A 17,644-nucleotide genomic window follows, 5' to 3' on the forward strand; every position below is an offset into this window, starting at 1 on the left:
TGAGATTCAGTTACACGGGATCTCTTTGATTGTATTGAAGAAGACAAAAACTTCTTGAAACGGTCATAAAATAGAACGAATAGTTAACCTTTGGCTATGACCCCAAAACCAGGGCTCAGTCTTTGCAGTGGACGACCTCAAAACCAAGGCTCAGTCTTTGCACTGGACGACCCCAACAAGATTGGATTGCAAGATGTTCAGGAAATCCAAGTGAATATCACAAGGTAGCAGCTCATTATTCCAAAACAGAAGTTCCAGGAATGCTTCCATCAACAGAAATGATGCTGGATAAAGTGGGTGGCTTCAGAAGGAGACCACTTCAAAGAAGATTAAATGCTGAATTGATATGTTTCGTAGTTTTCTTTTTCTAGCATCAGTCCTGATACTTTTTGATCAGACCTCAATAATCTTTTCTAATTTTGGCAGAAGGCCAACAGTTTTGAGACGAAGGAGCAGGTCAGTGGCACCAACCCCAGTCCTTGACTGGTACATATTTTATCAGTCCCCAAAAACGATGAAAGTCAAACTTGACCTTGATAGAATCTGAACACAGACCATAAAGATCTCAAAGAAACGCCTCTCAATATTTTGTCCAACATGCTAATTCTGCCATCTTTAGTAATAATTATTACAATTACTAAAGTAATAATAGCAATCGTAATAATTACAAAAGTAGCTGTCATGAACATAGGCACAAGTCCAGAAATCTGAAAGGAAAGGTTAGGCAAGGAACTCAACCCCCACAACAAATTCTTCTTACTTGTTAATGGTGATTTCATTAGTGATTTTGTCTTGTATTTCTTCAAGAGACTTCTTCCATAGCTGCATTTGTCCACTGATATACTCCAGGACCCTAGAGTGTGTGTGTGACAGAGAGAGAATAAAAAAAAAAAACAAACATAAATAGATAAATAAATAAACATGAATTAACCATTTCATTACTAAATTTTTGTTAAATTACACTACCTTTTTTTCAATTAATTTTGAAAATAATGAAGAATTTATTAAAATAATTTTGAAACAGGGCACTGCCAATGGGCTGATAACAGCTGAACTATAGACAGGAACTTCATTGCAGGCTAGCTTGTAAACGGGTCCGCAGAGAGAAGGGACTTATGGTAAGGCAGGAATGGAGTCTGGGGATTTAGCTGGCCAATCGTACTCACCCTCACATTGTAGTTGATTAAAGCCAAATAAGCAATATACTGACACACTCTTGTTCCACATTATTTTCTTGTATAACTCAACCAAGCTAATCAAATGGGGTACACAACATAAATCAACATGAAATCTTGACAGAACATTTCAGTTTAGATCACTTTAAAATGTAGTTGCATCATAGAACCCTGGGTAGTTTCACACAGGTTGCTATCTAAAGGATTCTTTTAATCTTTTACTTGTTTCAGTCATTTGACTGCGGCCATGCTGGAGTACCGCCTTTAGTCGAATCAAATCGACCCCAAGACTTATTCTTTGTAAGCCTAGTACTTATTCTATCGGTCCCTTTTGCCGAACAGCTAAGTTACGGGGACCTAAACACACCAGCATCGGTTGTCAAACGATATTGGGGGGACATACACAGACACAAACATATACACACACATACATACATACATACATACATACATACATATATATATATATATATATATATATATATACACACACATATACGACGGGCTTCTTTCAGTTTCCGTCTACCAAATCCACTCACACGGCTCTGGTAGGCCCGAGGCTATAGTAGAAGACACTTGCCCAAGGTGCCACACAGTGGGACTGAAACCGAGATCATGTGGCTGGTAAGCAAGCTACTTACCACACAGCCACTAACAACACATTATCAGTAATACTACAACTGATGTGCTGCTGAAAACTAGGTTTTGTAGCTGGCTTGGACCTCTGCAATCCTGGATATAGTGTCTCATAATTCCTCTCGAATACTTCTTCAGCTTTAATTAACCCTTACTGGATGTGAAACAAGTACACTCAGTTCCATACGTGTGCACTTGAGATCTGGTAACCAAGGTGACTTGCCTTTGGTAGTGGAGTACTTTCCGGGATTCTACACACTTCATATGGCATAGTATCTTTTATCTTCTACTTGTTTCAGTCACTAAACCGTGGCCATGCTGCAGCACCGCCTTGAGGAAGTTTTAGTCATATTTATTTTTTTAAGCCTGGTACTTATTCTATCATTCTTTTTTGCTGAACCACTAAGTTGTAGGGGTATAAACACACCAATACTGGTTGTCAAGCAGTGGCAGGGGACAAACAGACACAAATACACAAACATATATATCCTGTAAATAATAATATTTTTTGATGAGCTTTAGCTTATAAGCAATCACCGTGAATAATAATATTTGTTTTTTCCATAAGCTTAAAGCTTGTAAGTGATCACTATGAAATAAGCTTATAAACAAATACTATTATTTACAGAATTGTAAAATTCAGCACTGCTTATCAAATCATCGCAGAAAACACGGGCGTGTGTGTGTACACACAGACACACATGCACACACATATATGATAGGCTTCTTTCAGTTTCTGTTTACCAGCTTGGGCGGCTTGAGGCTATAGTAGAAGACACTTGCCCAAGGTGTCACATAGTGGGACTGAACCCAGAACCATGTGGTTGGTAAGCAAGTTCTTACTACACAACCACTCCTGTGCTTATATGCATATATTATTTTGCCTGCCCAATAGAAAGAGGTTGCAAGAAAAGATTTCCATATAATTAGAGTTACATCACCAGCTGATATGCAAAAAATTGAATCGATACAGTAAAGGTTAAGCCTCATGGGAAATAAAAATAAAAAAAACTCAGCTCAGCTTTATTTCTTTTTGTGTGTACATATGCATGTTGGTGTGAGTGATCAAGCATAAACATCTGTGTGCATGCACATAAGAGTGTATATGTGTGTGTGTGTGTGTGTGTGTGTGTGTGTTTGTGTTTCCTTTTGACAGTTTATAAAGTAGATGTTTGATAACTTCAGATGGTATCAACCAACTCAACTGGCCACACCAATCTTTTACTGATTTCAGTTACTGGATTGCAAGTGGTGTCTGGTCACCAACTTCAAGAGCTTAACCAATCATATTCAACTCAAAACACACAAAGAAACAGAATGGATACTGTAAAGCAGTCCCTCTGATGCTCTGACAATTCTGCCAATCCACACTACCCTGGAATGTTACTGTGGTATGACGTCAGCAACTGGGGAGCTGACCGCTGACCGGAACCGTGAACTGACCGGAACAGCGAGCTGACCGGAAGAGGAAGAAGGGCCGAGGGAGCCTCAATCGGGATTTTGTGCCCTTTTCGAACAGGGTTGTTGTGAGGAGAGGACGTGACAAGCGATCGTCTAGGTGTTGGGAGAAGCAGCTGCTATTTCTAGTGTTCTTCAGGTGGGGCCAGCCGCGAGGATCGGATACCGCAGGACAGACTCGTGCAAAGGAAGGAAACCGAGGTAAGCCGATTACTTCTACTCGCACGCATACACCACAGTTACTTTATTTTATCAACTCCAAAAGGATAAGGCAAAATTACCCTAGGTGAGATTTGAACTCAAAATCCAGAAAGAGTAAGAACCAAGAGACACAAAACATTTAATCTGATCCTCTAACAACTCAGCCAATCCATTTTGGGTGAAACAACAGGTACAGGAATAACAGCAACAAATATCTGAAACAAGGCTTTGAATGTGGAACTATTCAGTTAGTCGAAGAAGACTGCATAACCTTAAAAATCACTGCCACCACTACACCTCATAAACCACTACAACAACAATAACAACAACAACAAAAACAGCAAATATGATTTTATTTGAGACCAAATCTGACTGTGTGAAAGATTATATTTAACATTTAGATCACTGGAAGGTGATTAGTCGGTGAGGAAGAAGATATTAAGTTAAAGACTCCCCTCCATGTGAACTAAAACTGTCTTCAGAAGTGTTCAAAACCACGTGATGATGACGATGATGATGATGATGATGATAAAACTAAAAGAAAAGTATCAAAATATCAAAATACATTCAAATTTTCTCTTCTCTTTCAGCAAGTAACACTGCAACCACACAAAATTCTCTCTGGCATATTTGTTCGACAGAAATAATTCAGAACTATTAAATAAGTGACTTAATGTCCTTAGGGAATTGTATAATTTATTAAATAACTCTGGCTTCAGCCAAGTCTTTTCTCGATGCTTACACCAAGTAAACAAAAGAGCCAAAATATTGAAAAAAAAAGAAAAAAAAGAAAGAAAAAGATAATAAAAATCATAAAATACAGCAAAAATATTTCAAGAAGAAAAAAAAATAGTGCTTTTGTCTTTTGGTAGCAATAGATTAATGGATCAAAACTATATTTCATAGCAAAGCTAAGGTAACATCATGTTGAATTCAGAAATAATGAAGCATCAGAAAAAGACTAAGGTGGTTTCTGAGACAGTATAGGCTGGGACTGCTTTTTCAGTTTGTGTTCTTGTTTAAGTCCCAGGTGTACCCTGATTGTATTCAGTGATATTCGAAAGCATTCCAACCATAGCCACTCCACGATATATCTTCCTTGCTCCATCCAATGTGACTGGATTAGGTAGAAAGAATCTGGAAAAAGCTCATGTGTGTGTGTGTGTGTGTGTGTGCATCTTTGTATTTGTCCCCCACCACTGCTTCACAACCAGTGTTAGCATGGTTACATCCCCGTAAATTTGCAATTCAGCAAAAGGGATGATAGAATAAATACCAGGCTTAAAAAAAAAAAAAAAAAATGATAATTATTGGGGGATCAATTCATTCTAACATGATGTATCTACCTTGCTTTCCATCAGGATAATGAATCGCAGCCAACGAATGACTTCCAAGGGGAATACAAAGATCCCTTCTTGTTTCCTTCTTTCAGATGTTTTATATTATCTTGTTGGCTTCACCGCAAGATGATATCTTTGTTGCGGTGTGGTGAGAGCCACACCAGTGGAGTGCAAGCTCATGGTAGGGTCTCCCATGCTGGATTGCTGGACATCTCAAAGAGTACAGGCCAAACTAACAGACCCACTTCTCTGCATAGTGCATAGGGCTAACAGCCCTCCCCACCCCAAAAAAGCTAAGTTACTAAAGCATTGATGACAATTCAAAACCAACAAGAACAGGGAGAGAAAAACCTTCCAGGAAAACCTATCATGTGATGTAGCAAAATCTGAACAGAAGCTGCAAGGAAAAGCTGGGACCCAGCTGAAAAGAAACAGAAAAGGCAGCCCAGAGTTAGGAACAGTGAAGAAATGTTATTGACAGCCTAGACTTTATCGGGAAACAAGTGCTTAACACTTAAGCATTTGAACTAGCCACATCCAGCCCAAATATTCTACCAATTGTATGTCCAAACTGTCAGAATCAAGCCTCTTACAACTACCTTACAATTTTATTCTAAAAATATACAATCACATCAGTGCAATATCAAAGTTACAAGATAATGCATGATTAATTCAAAACAATGCAAATTAATCAGCAATAAATTTAACAGAGTAGTCTGAATTCTAAAGGGTTAAGTAGGTATTTTGTCAGTTACATAGGGACAAACTCGTTACGCCTGCTTCAGAACTTAGAATGTATAAGAGCAGGAACAGACTACAAGGTATTGTATTTGATGCTTTAAGTATTCTGCTAATCCATCGTCCTGGATTGGTACTTTATTGTATTGATCACAGAAGGATGAAAGATGAATTTGGCATCAATAGGATTTGGTCTCAGAACATTCTAAGACCTGAAATAAATGCCACAAAGCACTTTGTAAGACATGTGAATGATTCTTCTAATTCACCATCTTATAGTAATATCTAGAACTACATCATCAATTGCGTCTTGCCTTTTCATTTAAGGGAGTAGGGTTTAATTTGAAGATGATTTTTGCGACTATTTCTAGCAAATCAGCTGACCACATAGAAGCTCTCTCATCAACAATTGATGACAAAGTTGCAGTTGTTCATATTTCATCCCAGCCAAGTTCTAACTGACCTGACCTATGACTGATTGAAGGAGTAGTAGGGTTAAGACTCGACTGGAAAACCGTAGAACCTTACAGATTCTTAGCTGTTCAAACATCATATAACAGCACTGTGAATACCATGAGTAACCTAACAGAGCCACTACATAGCTTCTTGGGCTGCTAGGAAGAAAGCAGGCAAATCTTCTTCAAATCACACTCTACTACATAAAACAATCAGCAGGTCACATTGGATAATATAATTCTAGAAATATATCTAAATAAAATACAGTATGATTACAGTCAGAATGCCTTTGGTCAGGACTGATCCGAAGCTAAGAAGCACCAGTAGCAACAAAAAAATTGAGCCAAAGCTTCAACTTATTAACCTTTTGCATGCTGTAGATGCATCATGTTGCTGCACGATCAATGGAACAGCCTTCTCGTGGAATTAGCATGCAAGTGGCTGAGCACTCCACAGACACATGTACCCTTAATGTAGTTCTCAGGGAGATTCAGCATGACACAGAGTGTGACAAGGCTGGCCCTTTGAAATACAGGTACTACTCATTTTTGTCAGATGAGTGAACTGGAGCAATGTGAAATAAAATGTCTTGCTCAAGGACACAACATGTCACTGGGAATTGAACTCATGATGTTGCGATTGTGAGCCGAATACCCTAACCACTAAGCCAAATGCCTTCACACATACATACATATATACACGTTCTTTTATATATTTCAGTCCTAAGGCTGTGGCCATGTTGGAGCACATACACACATTCACACACAATGCACTAGTTTTAGTCTCCATCTACTAAATCTACTCACACTGTTTTGGTTGAACCATGGGTATAGTAGAAGACACTTGGCTAAGGTAGGTACCATGCAGTAGGATTGAACTTGAAAAAACATGGCTGAGAAGCAAACTTCTTAACCACAGAGCCATGCCTTGCAAACATGAAAAATAATCTCAATACGGCACAATGCACCTGCAGTTATAGGGGAGAAAACTCATATGGTACCATGATGCACTTAAGTGAGCTAAAGGTTAATGAAATATTTTCTGTAATTAAAAAGAATTGTAGACGAAAGTAATCAAAACTAGTTCCTTACTGAATTATACAGTTCTCTGTAGATTTCTTGACAAACCCCTTTATTTCTGGACTGTCAGCTAACTGGTCAAAGGGGCTTGGCTGCGAGTTAGATGTTTCCCCTTCTGCATTCAGGTACGGTGTAACATCTTCCAGCATGGTCTTCAACTTGTCGTTAAATGTTTTGCATAGGCTGAAAGAGAAGAGAACACTAAAATGAGAGAAGAGAACACTAAAATGAGACAAGAGTAGATGTAAAGAAGAACAATGATGAAGGCCATGCGATCACCACCACCAGCAGCAGCAGCACCAATTCAAACATCAACATGATAAATGTAAAGAGCAATATGAGAGCCTCTTAGGAGCCTCTTAACCTGCAAGAAACAGCAGCTAAAAATCGATTATATTATACTATTTGTAATTCAAATATAGGCAGGACATGTTTGATAATGTTGATTAAGATGTGTTTTGCCTGAAAAAATAAATAAGTTGGGGAGCCATGACTGGAATGTCAACTGCTTACAGATCTGCATGATCGAGGCTGTCTCAGGGCAAAACATGAACATGATACACTACAGGATGTCAGACTATGCAATAGAATATTGTAGAATGCTGAATTTGTGGGTTTCATGCAGACATTCAACTAGATATCTCCAAAACCATAGGCCTACTCACATAGGGCTGATCAAAGCTAAACAACAAAAACAGCTTTGACTCACTTTCCAGTGTATGGTGGTTCAAGCCAGCATGATTACAAAACTAACAAAGAGATGACGCTGAGAACATGATGATAAAATCTGATCAAGTAGACCTAGATCAAAGACAATCTAGCCATGACCACTCCATCTTTTTTAAGAAGGTTGTATTTCCAATATCGATTGGCTCTGATATATACTACATATAATACAGTTCTATATTTAAGAGATGAGGAATTATGTACATTATTTACATTTGACGGATATTTGTCCTCGTTTTGTTTGTTGTTAACACAACGTTTCGGCTGATATACCCTCCAGCCTTCATTAGGTGTCTTGGGGAAATTTCAAACCTGGGATCTCATTCCTAAAGCATTGTTTAATGTTATTATCATTATTATTATTATTCTAGTCACTGCCTGTAATCGAACTCGGAATCTTGGGGTCAGTAGCTCGTGCTCTTAACCACTACGCAATATGCACGTGGGGTTAATAGCCCACATTCTTAACCACTACATCATGTGCCCACAGGCATATTGTGTAGTGGTTAAGAGCACAGGCTACTAACCCCAAGATTCCGAGTTTCACTCCAGGCAGTGACCTGAATAATAATAATAATAATAATAATAATAATAATAATAATAACAACAACATCAAAAATTACCTTAGGAATGAGAATCCAAGTTCGAAATTTCCCCAAGACACCTGATGAAGGCTGGAGGGTATATCAGTCGAAACGTTGTGTAAACAACAAACATGATGAGGACAAATATCCATTAAATGTAAATAATGTATATAATACAAATATACTGCATATTGCAGTGAAGGCCTGTGGCTTAGTGGCTAGGGTCTCCAGCTCGTAACATTGTAAATTTGATTCTCGATGGTGTGTTGTGTCCTTGAGCAAGACAATTTATTTCACATTGCTCATGAGCAAACTGTTCTGATGATCAGATTAACTGGAAGATTCATCATTGTAACTGATGGAGTGCCAGTAAAAACTGCATATTAACTAAATAAAATACGCTGCATACAAAACAGTCTGACTAAAAGTTTAAGATTCACAAAGGTTGAAATTGTAATCCTTCTGTTCTTAAATCCACATCTTTTCTCTATTTATTATAATCTTACTCAATAATTGCCTTATCTTTAGATTACATTATGATTAACAGTTTCATAGTAATCAGTTCTTCAAGTGTCCACCTTTATACTTCGGTTGCTGCAATATCTCGGCCATGTGCATTTTTGTATCGAGTTCAATCTTGTTCAAAATTAGCTTGTTCCTTCTACTATAATCTCCTCAATATATCATTGGACAAGGGTGAAATACATTCTTATAACAGAATTAATCAAATCATTCAGGCTCTACAGAAGTGAGGGAAAACATGTCCACTCTACTATTCAATATTCCCACCTAGAAAATATTTGATGGGAGTATATATATATTTATTCATGTTCATGTGTACATTTTGGTATGATTATACATGTATATTTCCAATGAATGTGCAGGCATTCTTTGATATGTGTGCATGCATGTTAATGTGTATTTGTGTGCCTGTGTAAATGCATGTGAAATTTGTATATGCATGCAGTATGTGTATATGGGTATATATGTGAGTATCCTTATGTTTGTATGTGTGCGTATGCATGTTTGTGGGTATAATTGCATACAAATGTGTAGGTATTCTTATGTGTATATGCATATGTGATTGTGTGCATCTGTACTCTTGTGTGAATGCACATGTAATGCGTATTTTTGCATTGTATGTGTAAATGAGGATATGTGTGCTCTTATGTTTCTATGTGTGTACGTTCACTGGTGTCACTATGCATGAATGTGTAAGTGTTCTTGCATGCATGTGTATGCACATACATGTGTCTGTACATGTATGCATGTGTCTGCGCATATATGCATGTGTCTGCGCATGTATGCATGTGCACATGTGTGCACGCTCACAGTCCTTCTGTCAAAGTAGAAAGTTTAAAGTACATTTATCCAAGAGACCAAGCGACAGAGAACTGGGAGGTGAAGAAAGTAGGTCTCCCCATAAATGCAGACCTTAGCACTTTACTCATTCAATAGTAGATGAAGAACACTAGACAGCATCAAAATTGATGTAAACGCCAATATCATGGCCTTTTGATACTTGTGTACTTCTATATTCCAGCTTTTTACCATCAAAAAGTCAAACCTGATATTATGTCATGTCCAATTTACCAAGCCGCCATGCAACAAGTTGTCTGGCAAATGGATTTGCAGTTGTAATGCCAACTGATCTACTAAGAATAAGTAGAAGTAGGACTTATTCTTATTTCCGTACCGCAGTGAACTTCTGAAATAACAACTTCCAAGAATAATGGAAAACCCAAGATTAATGGCAGTTTTGAAAATTGGCGTACACTAGAGTTCTAGATTGTTTATGTCGCCTTCTGCAATGTCGAAAATGTATTTCCAAATTTTTCGCTTTTTCTTTTGTTATTCTTTTATTCTTTTACTTGTTTCAATCATTTGACTGCGGCCATGCTGGAGCACTGGCTTGAAGGGTTTTAGTCGACCCCAGGACTTATTCATTTTTAAGCCTAATACTTATTCTATCAGTGTCTATTGCCGAACCGCTAAGTTGTGGGGACATAAATACAAACACAAAGACACACACACACAGATATATTATATGTATATATATGACAGGCTTCTTTCAGTTTCCATCTATCGGATTGACTTACAAGGCTTTGGTCAGCTCAAGTTTATTGTAGAAAACACTTGCCCAAGGTGCCACACAGAGGGACTGAACCCGGAACCATGCCTGTTTACAAGTTTTTGTCTTTTTCTTCCTTTTTTTTTTTACTTATTTTACCCCAACATCATTTATCATGCATTTAACAGCTGATAAAATGTTATTTTTTATACTGCATCATCTTTCTGGGGCACTGCCTTGCAGAATTTAATCAAACAAATCATCCCTAGTAGTTGTTTTTTTTTTTTAATGTGATATCTATTCCATAACTTCCTCTTACCAGAGCCCTAATATACAAGGTCATAAACAAACCATCACTGGTTGTCAAATAGTAGTGCAGGACAAATACAAAGACATGCACACACACTTGACAGACTTCCACACAGTTTTTTGTCTCCCAAAATTACTTACAAGACAAGGCATTGGTTGGCCCAGGGATATAACAGAAGACATTTGCCCAAGGTACCATGCAGTGGGACTGATCCCAAAACTACATGCTTGCAAAGTGAGCTTTGTAAACACACAGCCATGTGTGCGCCAATCCCTGTTTCATATTTGATGCAACTTCTTTATGTAAGAAATCCATTTAAAATTGCATCACAGCCAATCTTATGACTGAAACCATGAAAATTTCTGTTTCTATTGTTGTTTCTCCATTGCTGGAACCATCAATAAGTGATAACTCTTCACACCTTTTTATTTTTATTTTTTTCATCATAGTCACAAGGTGCAGTATCTGTTTGAATTCAGAATACATAGAAGTAGAAGAGAAACCACAAGGCATTCATCCAACCATCTAACAATTCTATGACTACACTGTCTGGGACTTGTATTTAATACATATATATATATATATATATATATATATATGTGTGTGTGTGTGTATGGCGTTAGGAAGGGCATCCTGGCGTTAGGAAGGGCATCCAGCTGTAGAAACTCTGCCAAATCAGATTGGAGCCTGGTGTAGCCATCTGGTTTCACCAGTCCTCAGTCAAATCGTCCAACCCATGCTAGCATGGAAAGTGGACGTTAAACGATGATGATGATGACGATGATGATGATGATGATATATATATATATATATATATATATATATATATATATATATATATATATATATAAAACATATTGTTCTCTCATGACAAGATCAACAAAAAAACATACTCCATCTGGTAAAAGATAAGTATTATTTAATAGACGCAGTAAATGTTTTTATGTGCTACTAATAGCTTCTTGTGTTGATGTGTTGAGAACATGCCAAATAATGTGTGTATATATATATTTATATATATATATATATATATATATATATATATATATATATATATATATATCAGCTTGGAAAGTATTGACTTTGGGTTGATTTCACTAGATGCCTCTCCAAAGACCTCCCTCAACTAATGCATGATTGAGATGGATGGCATGTGTGAATTAAAAATGCCCAAGCGTAGGAGTGGCTGTGTGGTAAGTAGCTTGCTTATGAACCACATGGTTCCGGGTTCAGTCCCACTGCGTGGTACCTTGGGAAAGTGTCTTCTACTATAGCCTCGGGCCGACCAAAGCCTTGTGAGTGGATTTGGTAGACGGAAATTGAAAGAAACCCGTCATATATATGTATATATATAGATATGTGTGTGTGCGTTTATGTGTCTGTGTTTGTCCCCCCCCCCCCCCACAACATCGCTTGACAACCAATTCTGGTGTGTTTACGTCCCCGTAACTTAGTGGTTCGGCAAAAGCGACCAATAGAATAAGTACTAGGCTTACAAAGAATAAGTCTTGGGGTCGATTTGCTAGACTAAAGGTGGTGCTCCAGCATGGTCACAGTCAAGTGACTGAAATGAGTAAAAGAGTAAAAAAGTAAAGCAAGCTTGACCAGATCAATGAAAATTAATGTGGGCTACAACATCAAAATTTACAACAAGCCAAGTGAGATCGTAGTCGTGGTCGATGCTGGTATTACGTAACTGGCATGTAAAAAGCACCCACAACACTCTTGGAGTGGTTGGCATTAGGAAAGGCATCTAACCGCAGAAACCATGCCGAATCAGACTGGAACCTGGTGCAGCTCCCCAGCTTATAAGTTTTCAGTCAAACTGTCCAATCCATGCCAGCATGGAAAACAGACATATGATGATGATACCACAGACATATTCTTTCCTACTCTAGGCACAAGGCTCGAAATTTTGCGGCAGGGGGCCAACCGATTAGATCAATCCCAGTACGCAACTGGCACTCAATTTGTTGACCCTGAAAGGATGAAAGGCAGAGTCAACCTTGGCAGAATTTGAACTCAGAACGTAACGGCAGACGAAATACCTATTTCGTTACTGCCCACAAGGGGCTAAACATAGAGGGAACAAACAAGAACAGACGAACGGATTAAGTCGATTACATCGACCCCAGTGCGTAACTGGTACTTAATTTATCGACACCGAAAGGATGAAAGGCAAAGTCGACCTCGGCGGATATTTGAACTCAGAACATAGCGGCAGACGAAATACCATTAAGCATTTCACCCAGCGTACTGATGTTTCTGCCAGATTACCACCTTTAACCACTGACATATTGATCATTGATATAGTAACATAGACATCAATATACATTGTGTTCTTATGTAATGAGGAAATGATAGAGAGCTTTAGGAATGGCAAAAGTAGCAAAACTACTCACCTTTGTATAGTTGGAGTGTATGTACAGGCTTTCATAAGAAGGCCACCACCAGAGCTGAGGGTTTTCTGACTAGCGGGAATCCAGGCTGTATTTGGTGGAATGTCTGCAGGAGATTCAATCCAAATAAATTTTGCTAGATCCACTTCAGCAAACATTGACCTGAGACACATAAATAGAAGAGAAAACAAGAATTAAAAAATATATATATTTACAATGTATTGATGTATTTTATTTATTTAGTCATATATTTTTTTTTACTTGTTTTAGTCAATGGACTGTAGCCACACTAGGGCACTACCCTGAGGAGTTTTAGACAAACAAATCAATACTAATATCTATTTTTAAGCCTTATTCTATTGGCCTCTTTTGGTAAACTGGCAAGTTGCAAGGACATAAATAAACCGACACCAGTTGTCGAGCAGTGGGAGGGGGTGAACAAACACAGACATATAGACGCACACATCTAAAGCTAGCAGAGCTCATCTTTTCCCGATATGACTACCACTATTTTCTCTAAGAAAGAAAGAAACAAACAAACAAGGAGAGAGAGAGAGAGAGAGTAGTAGTAGAGAAGCTAAGGAGTGATACATTACTCATCAATTTCAAAAAGAATTAAAAGTTGACATCAGTGGAATTTGAACTCAGAACAACAGAAGAATGTCACAAGGTGACATTCTATGCAAACCCTCAACCAAAATGCGGGCTAAAACCCATGATCCTAAGACCAAATGTTTCATGCTCCAATAACTGAGCCACTTGAGTTTGGCTGCCTGAGTCATGATGACATCACATGCACGCAACACACACATACACACTACCTCCTTTTTCTTATCCAAAATTCTGACTACTTCCTTCTTCTTTATATATATATATGGACTTGAACTCACATCCCCGTGATTACGCGTCACGGGGATGTGAGTTCGAGTCCACAGCTAACCACCTACACTTTTTTCTGCGAAATAGGGGTAGTTTATCCTGTTCAGGCTATATTATTAGCATTATCCTGCGACTGAGAATCTAAAGTCACTTCTTTAACTTTCTAAGACATCTCAACGCCTCTAAAAGCAAACTTTGTTTGTTTATTTATGTTTGTCGTAATTTGAATTTATATATATATATATATATCTTAGCCTAATGAGTGGATTTGGTTGAGGTGTAGGAGTGGCTGTGTGGTAAGTGGCTTGCTTACGAACCACATGGTTCCGGGTCCAGTCACACTGCGTGGCACCTTGGGCAAGTGTCCTCTACTATAGCCTCGGAGTGACCAACGCCTTGTGAGTGGGTCTGGGAGACGGAACCTGAAAGAAGCCTGTCGTATATATGTATATATATATATGTGTGTGTGTGTGTGTGTATGTTTGTGTGTCTGTATTTGTCCCCCAACATCACTTGACAACCATTTTAAAAGGATTGGCATTTGATCTCTTTGTGCTGTTGGTTTGTTCTTCATAGCTGGTTACACGTGATTTTCCTTAGTCGTATATATATATATAATGGTATTTGAATTCTGCCACGGAGGAAGCCGATGTTCACAGAAGTAAATATTGAAGTGTAGGAATCACTTACGTGGGGGTGTACATAACATATATAACATATATATATATATATATAACATATATATGTAAGATATATATACAACATATAAGTAACATGGAAGAAGCAGAGAAGGCCTCAACTTGGATCTGGTCTAGGGGGAACAGAGACCAACTTCATACAGCTTAATTTGCCTCAATTCAAATGAGTGCCAGATTGGTGTAGTCGTGTAGACTTGCGCCTCTGGAGTAAGCGATCCAGGTTCAAATCCCACTGGGAACCCTTTCACACATACATACTAGCTGAGTATTCTGTTGTTGCCAGGCAATTTTCACTATAGAATGATTTTATTTCAATGTTTTAATTCCATTTCAGACCATGTCTTTGGAAAAAAATCAGAGCAGATTTCTCCATTATTTGGGGCAATTTATCATGTATTGATAAGCTAAGTGTTTGTTTTTCGATTTAGTGTATAGACATAAACACACACACACATATATATATATATATATATACACACACACACATAGAAAGAGAGGAAGAAAGAGAAAGAGAGAGATGGTGATTGTAGGGTAAACACCAATATATTTTTGCTGTATTGTAAAGAAGAATTCATGGATGTGAGAGAGCAAGTGTCTAACGAAACCAACAAAAATTGTTTTCTTTCTTATATTTTATGTTGCAACCAATCTAATTTAACAGAGAAACACTGGAAACAATATTACAGCACTGACCCTGAATCACATTTACCTAAACGTATTAGAATTCCAAGCTTAACTCAGCTATTCCTATAAGTATTCAGATGAAGAGAAGTCTATAAATATTCAGATGGAATGAGGTCTTTAGTTGATTCGGAAATAAAACAAAAGCAAGCGGGTCTACCGCAACATATCATGACACAAACGATGTTGTATTAAGTCAAAGAGGAAACCTTTATATTGTCACGCAACCTGCTAAAAGTAGTGGGCAAATCTCACTCAAATTTATACTGTAACCTCTTTAGAACATGACACACTGGATAGTCAGGAATAGGTGAGATATACTATGCCTCAACAAAAGGCAGGATGGACATGATTATAATAACTTTGATCATAGAGGTGTCCAATCAAGTCTGACAAAGTTAAATTTTGACAAAAAGAACAAAAAGAATAAAGCTAAATCTTAGCATTCAAGTCTCATATATATATATATATATCAGACGGGTAGTCATGATGGGTATACTGGGCTTCGTATATTTTACCCCAGTGTCACTTTGATGGCATGCACTGCTCTCTCACATAATAATAATAAAAATAATATCTACTGGAAGTTTATAAATTTTCAGGATAGCAGTTATGATGTTGATAAATTCTACAATATGGAACCAATTGATATGTAGTGACATTTCTTAAAAGGAAAGAAAAAGAAAAAAATGTTATTGCTTCCTCTTTGGTAATGACTTATGCTCATTCATGAATGACCCTCTGTCTATATGGTTGCTCAACCAACTATAAATAGCACCTAAACTGTTCTCAATTATATTGTCTTTAGAAAGGAGGACACTTTGGATAATGTGGTTTGAAATATGGCAAAAAGAAGGATAGCTTGAATAGCCTTGGTCATGGTCAACTCAATCAGAGCTGAAGTGGGGTTCCATATGGGTCAAAATAGTAATTTGTTTTATGAAGCGACAAAGTATTTCAGAAAAACACAGAAAGTGCAAAATTGTACGCAGCAAATGAAAATAAAAAAGAATCTAGTCGTCACTCTTTTAATAACTGTTTTAAGTGTCTATGGCAAACAGACACAAGCACCATCTCAGCCCTACAAAACCTGATCCGGCAGAGCTGCAATAATGTAACAGCTAGAAGGATAGACAGCTGTACTAGGGGCTTATTTTTCAGCTGAGTGAACTGGGGGAATGTGGAATAAAATGCCACCGAGTCTCACAATTGAACCCAAAAACTCATGATCATAACTTCAGCACCATAACCTCCTGGCCACACCACACACACAAAACAAATGTAAATGTGTAAATATTTCTATAGAAAGTTTAGGTTTATAAATAATTACAAAAGCAAGCTAAAACTCAGAAATAAGTTCTATAATATTGAAACAGACCTAAACAGTAAAATTTCTTAGAAAAACTTCACTGTTTTTCTTTAATCTTTACTGGTGCTTAGAATAATAATAATAATAATAATAATAATAATAATAATGAAGATGATAATAATAATAATACCCACAATAACTACTATTACAGTAAGAAAATGCCAGCCAAATTTAGGCGAAATGAATTAAAACAAGAGTATTATTGAAAGCTAATAATTATTATATAAATAAAATAGAAAGTAGGTTTGATCTGTCCGATGCCAGATTGCAAGGTTCAATTGGAATATTGACAAAATAGCCAAAGCTTGTTTAAATGTTGGCAGCAAGCTCGATATCAGTTAATAGGTAACAGACATGCTTTTTTCCCAAGAGAAGTACTTCCTTTTAAAATAATCATATAAAGTGAGAAATTGGGCAAAAGTTCTGTCCGACTGGAAAATGTTAATCCTTGCAAGATATTAGTACTACCGGTGAGGAGAAATTTCTTAACTGATATATATAGTTAATATATATCACCGCTGGAATAATATTCTGATGTAAGCAGAATTTTCCTCATTTATTATTTAAAAGTGTTGGTATAAGGAATGTAGTCAAAGAGTCAGAATTAATAAAATTATTTCATATCCTACATTTCATCATCATCATCATTTAATGATCGTTTCCCATGCTGGCATGGGCTGGACGGGGTGACAGGAGCTGGCAAGGCCAGCTCCTGCACCAAGTTCCCTAATTTGTTTTGGCTTGCTTTGTTACAGCTGGATGCCCTTCCAAACAGTAAAAACTATACAGAGTGTACTGGGTGCTATTCACATGGCACAGCACCAGTGCTTTAAACATATACTAA

At 37.4% G+C, this 17,644-nt stretch overlaps 1 protein-coding gene across 2 annotated transcripts in view; it reads right to left on the reverse strand.

The window, feature by feature from the left end:
- LOC106878966 (conserved oligomeric Golgi complex subunit 1) overlaps positions 1–17,644 on the reverse strand; it is a 266,492-nt gene that overhangs the window by 176,866 nt on the left and 71,982 nt on the right. For both annotated transcript variants that reach the window (XM_089363366.1, XM_089363367.1), the window contains exons 17-19: positions 13,177–13,335; positions 7,096–7,266; positions 761–853 (exon numbers count right to left, since the gene is read on the reverse strand). In XM_089363366.1, the coding sequence (XP_089219492.1) occupies positions 761–853; positions 7,096–7,266; positions 13,177–13,335 (423 nt within the window). The remainder of the gene's footprint in view (positions 1–760; positions 854–7,095; positions 7,267–13,176; positions 13,336–17,644) is intronic.

This window comes from Octopus bimaculoides, chromosome 15, assembly GCF_046866305.1.
Source record: "Octopus bimaculoides isolate indiv1 chromosome 15, ASM4686630v1, whole genome shotgun sequence".
In the NCBI taxonomy this organism is placed as follows: Eukaryota; Metazoa; Mollusca; class Cephalopoda; order Octopoda; family Octopodidae; genus Octopus; species Octopus bimaculoides.